Source organism: Budorcas taxicolor, chromosome 1, assembly GCF_023091745.1.
Source record: "Budorcas taxicolor isolate Tak-1 chromosome 1, Takin1.1, whole genome shotgun sequence".
Lineage (NCBI taxonomy): Eukaryota > Metazoa > Chordata > Mammalia > Artiodactyla > Bovidae > Budorcas > Budorcas taxicolor.
Genome location: NC_068910.1, coordinates 144,114,455 through 144,118,839, shown reverse-complemented (window position 1 = coordinate 144,118,839; position 4,385 = coordinate 144,114,455). Strand labels below are relative to the sequence as shown.

General features: G+C 41.8%; 1 protein-coding gene across 1 annotated transcript; it reads right to left on the bottom strand.

Annotated features, from left to right (window-relative positions):
• Positions 1–2,848: 2,848 nt before the first annotated feature.
• Positions 2,849–4,015, bottom strand: SST (somatostatin). Its single transcript, XM_052648797.1, has 2 exons — positions 3,878–4,015; positions 2,849–3,061 (listed from the first exon to the last, which is right to left on the bottom strand). Exons 1-2 carry the CDS (start codon positions 4,013–4,015, stop codon positions 2,849–2,851), a joined length of 351 nt encoding a protein of 116 aa, XP_052504757.1.
• Between the last annotated feature and the right edge of the window lie 370 nt (positions 4,016–4,385).

Genomic DNA, 4,385 nt, shown 5'->3' with positions numbered 1-4,385 from the left:
AAGAAGCAACAGTTAGAACTGGACATGGAACAACAGACTGGTTCCAAATCGGGAAAGGAGTACGTCAAAGCTGTATGTTGTCACCCTGATTGTTTAACTTATATGCAGAGTACATATGAAATGCCATCCTGGATGAAGCACAAGCTGGAATCAAGATTGCTGGGAGAAATATCAATAACTCAGATATGCAGATGACACCACCCTTATGGCAGAAAGCGAAGAAGAACTAAAGAGCCTTTTGATGACAGTGAAAGAGGAGAGTGAAAAATTTGGCTTAAAGCTCAACATTCAGAAAACGAAGATCATGGCATCTGGTCCCATCACTTCATGGCAAAAGGATGGGAAAACAGTGGAAACAGTGATTTGGGAAACACCAAAATCACTGCAGATGGTGACTGCAGCCATGAAATTAAAAGACACTTGCTCCTTAGAAGAAAATTTATGACCAACCTGGAGAGCACATTCAAAAGCAGAGACATTACTTTGCCAACAAAGGTCCATCTAGTCAAAGCTATGGTTTTTCCAGTAGTCATGTATGGATGTGAGAGTTGGACTATAAAGAAAGCTGAGTGCCAAAGAATTGATGCTTTTGAACTGTAGTATTGGAGAAGATTCCTGAGAATCTCTTGGACTGCAAGGAGATCCAACCAATCCTAAAGGAAATCAGTCCCGAATATTTATTGGAAGGACTGATGCTGAAGCTGGAACTCCAATACTTTGGCCACCTGATGTGAAGAACTGACTCACTGAAAAAGACCCTGATGCTGGGGATGGTTGAAGGTGGGAGGAGAAGGGGACAACAAAGGATGAGATGGTTGGATGGCATCACCAACATGATGGTCATGAGTTTGAGTAAGCTCTGGGAGTTGGTGATGGACAGGGAAGCCTAGCATGCTGCAGTCCATAGGGTCACAAAGAGTCGGACATGATTGAGCAACTGAACTGAACTGAACTGAGTTGGTTGGTAACCAAACATACATAATGTATTTAACACAGACAGATCCCCCCTAAGTGCACACCTTAATTTGATCCTCAAGGTCTTGTAAATAAAAGGTGCACCAGTACCTGAAAGGATGTTCTGTTTTCACAGAGACTAATAAAGTGGCTTAGATTTCTCTTGTTTGATCAGCTGTTTAAGAATTAACTTCCACTAAGTCATGTTCATTAATACATTAAAAATGTGTATTTTCTAACGTAAATATTGTCTATAAAATAAGAAATTCCTCTTAGGTGTTTATATGCTCCCACTAGTAAGTCTGTGCTCCAGAGATTTATATTGATTTTATGAGTTTATTGAGCTTTGGTAAATAATCTGCCTGAAATGCAAGAGACCCAGGTTCAGTCCCTAGGTCAGGAAGATCCCCTGGAGATAGGAATGGCTATCCACTCCAGCATTCTTGCCAAGAAAATTCCATGGATAAAGGAGCCAGGCAAACTACAGTCCGTGGGTTGCAAAGAGTCGGACACGACTGAGCAACTATCACACTTTGTTTATATTTAGTTTCTTATTTTAGCAGTTATTTTTGAAATACAGTTGATAGTTAAAACACACATCCTCAAAAGGACATCTTTTTAAGGTCTCTGTGAGTTAAATTAGCAATGTTTTTATCTGTCTTGAGCAATACCACTTGGTATGTTATGTGCTCAGTTGCTCAGTCATGTCCGAATACTTGTGACCCCATGAACTGTAGGCCACCAGGCTCCCCTGCCCATAGGATTTCCCAACTGAGAATACTGGAGTGGGTTATCATTTCCTTCTCCAGGGGATCTTCCCAACCCAGAGATCAAACCTGCATCTCCTGCACTGGCAGGCAGATTCTTTACTATTATGCCACCTGGGAAGCCCTGCTTAGTTTGTTATTATAGTGCTGATAATAATAGCTAGCGTATATGGAATATTTGTTATTATGATTTGCATTTTTATTTGACTCACTTTCATAAAATCGAAAGAAGATCTGAGATCTCTACCTCTTACTCTGTGATTATGATATTGTGCTTCAATACCTTTAAGAGTGTAACAGTCACTGAGGTGTCCCAGCACATGTGTTTCTTGTAAACCATAGCTCTCATGTTGGAATCTTATAATTAAACTAATATTTCCCTTGAGGAAAAAATTAGGAGCTTACTTTTAAAACAGAAGCAGCCATTTAACCTTGTTCAGTTACAAAGACGGTTGTCAAAGAAGATTTTAAAGCAATGTTTTTCTCTGGATAAATGTTCACAAATTATAAATACATTTTAAAAGCTCACAACTTTATTTCAGCTATTTAAACCAGCTTCTTTCCTCCAACTTCTAAGTGATTTTTCCCTTTCAATTTTAATATATTATTTATTTTACATATAGCCTGATGGTTAGTTGGATATTTCAGCCTGCCTACCCATTAATACTAATTCTCATTTCTACATATAATTTTAAGTGTATTTAAAATGTAATACATGTTTGTGGTAGCCCCTTCCAATAATTATCATTGGATTAAAATTAGAATTCATAAAATTATTTGAAATCATTTATGTTTAAAATAACCCAAATTATCAGAGTTACCAACCAAAACATAATCTTTATTACCACAGGGAATTTTAAACACTATATCTGTGAGATTTGGAGCATGTATATTAAATAACTTGACTGAAATCACAAATTAAGTCATATATCATTGAACAGAAATATTTAAGTCAATAAGAAACCAAAATCTTATTTTTCATAATTTCACCATAATTTTATTTTGTATTTACAGTCTTCAATTTCCAACACGAGGGTCTTATTGAGGATTGGAGGGGTTAGGGAGGTGAGATGGGGTTTGGAGAAGAGGAATCAGAGGTCTTATATGGGCAACAATCATTAATAAAGTTAACAGGATGTGAAAGTCTTCCAGAAGAAATTCTTGCAGCCAGCTTTGCGTTCTCGGGGTGCCATGGCCGGGTTTGAGTTAGCAGATCTCTGCAGCTCCAGCCTCATTTCATCCTGCTCAGCAGCCTGGGACAAATCTTCAGGCTCCAGGGCATCGTTCTCTGTCTGGTTGGGTTCAGACAGCAGCTCTGCCAAGAAGTACTTGGCCAGTTCCTGTATGAAGTGGAAGGAAGACAGAAGGAAAGAGGATGAAAATGAGGATGGTGGAGAAGAAAAACCAGAAGAGCTTGGCTTGAAATACAGGTTTAACCACAACCAAACCCCAGTTTTCCCAGCTGTGGACTTTTTGTGACACTTAAAATCAGTTAAGGATGTAAAAAAACAAGGGCTTTTGCTATAGCCACCAAGTTACACAAAGAAGCTTTAAAAACTCAAATGTTTCTGCAAGTTTTCTGCTTCTGTAGGTTTAAAACACATACAAAGGAGGAAATAGATCGTTAGTTTTGCAAAGGTGAAACATAAGCCAATAGTTTAACTCAGTGTCCATATCATGAGCTACAAACTAGAATTGTTCTTATCGTTTTTACTAAGCCACCCTTTAGGGAATGAGACCTTTCACAACCGTAAACATGTTGTGTTCTGGCTGTACAGTGCCCTTTAGCCCCTAGTCCCGCTGCATGGGAGGGAGGTACTGCCTCGCCGCTTCAGAGGTCCGCGCTTTCAGCACCTGGGTCAGCACCTCCCGCGGTCAGTAGCCGGGAGAGATTAACCAAGGTCTTGGAATTGTCTTGAATCCCAAAGAACTCACTTGAACTGTGACCTACTGCGCTGATCGGGAAAGAAAAAAAAAAAGGTAAAAAGGTATTCTGGACTTTGAAAGTTTTCCCGAGAGCTTTGGTGGCTAAGGGACCCCAAAACGCACCGGCGCTCTGGGAGCACCTCAAATTCACCCAAGGGAGCAGGGGCAAGGCGAGGGAAGGTTAGGGGATTCGGGTGAGGGGAAAGAAGACGTCGAGGGAGTCTCCTTACCTGTTTGCCAGCAGCAGCAGCCAGGGATTTCTGCAGAAACTGACGGAGTCGGGGATCCGAGGGCGCGCCGGTGACACCGCCAAGAGCCAGGACGATGGAGAGCGCGGCCAGCGCGCACTGGAGGCGGCAGGACAGCATCTCAGCGGCGGCGGCGAAGCCGAGCTAGAGTGCGGTTGGTCAAACTCTAGGAGCTGATCGCAGGCAGCAGCGACGGCTCGAACCTTGCCTCTCCTAAGGCAGCTTGTGTGCTCTCCTCCGTCTCCCCCTTTTTAAACTCTCTCTCTGACGTCAGACGAGGAGGCGCCCCCAGATCTCACCAGCCCTTTTACGCACCATTACCCTCGTGAAATCAATCACAGAAGTGAGAGGAGGCTGCACAATCAGAAGTAGCTTATTAAAAATAAATAAATCCTGTACACGCACAGGCCCACGCGATTCCACATGTCGCTCCATCTACACAATTTTTTATATTCACTCAGTGCTATGCACATACGCATTCCATAGTTTC

Bases quoted from the DNA above. Each gene is read 5' to 3' on its own strand.
- SST (XM_052648797.1), bottom strand. From the start codon at position 4,015: ATGCTGTCCTGCCGCCTCCAGTGCGCGCTGGCCGCGCTCTCCATCGTC. The intron at 3,062-3,877 runs GTAAGGAGACTC...CACTTCATACAG, and splicing joins CTGCTGCTGCTGGCAAACAG to GAACTGGCCAAGTACTTCTT.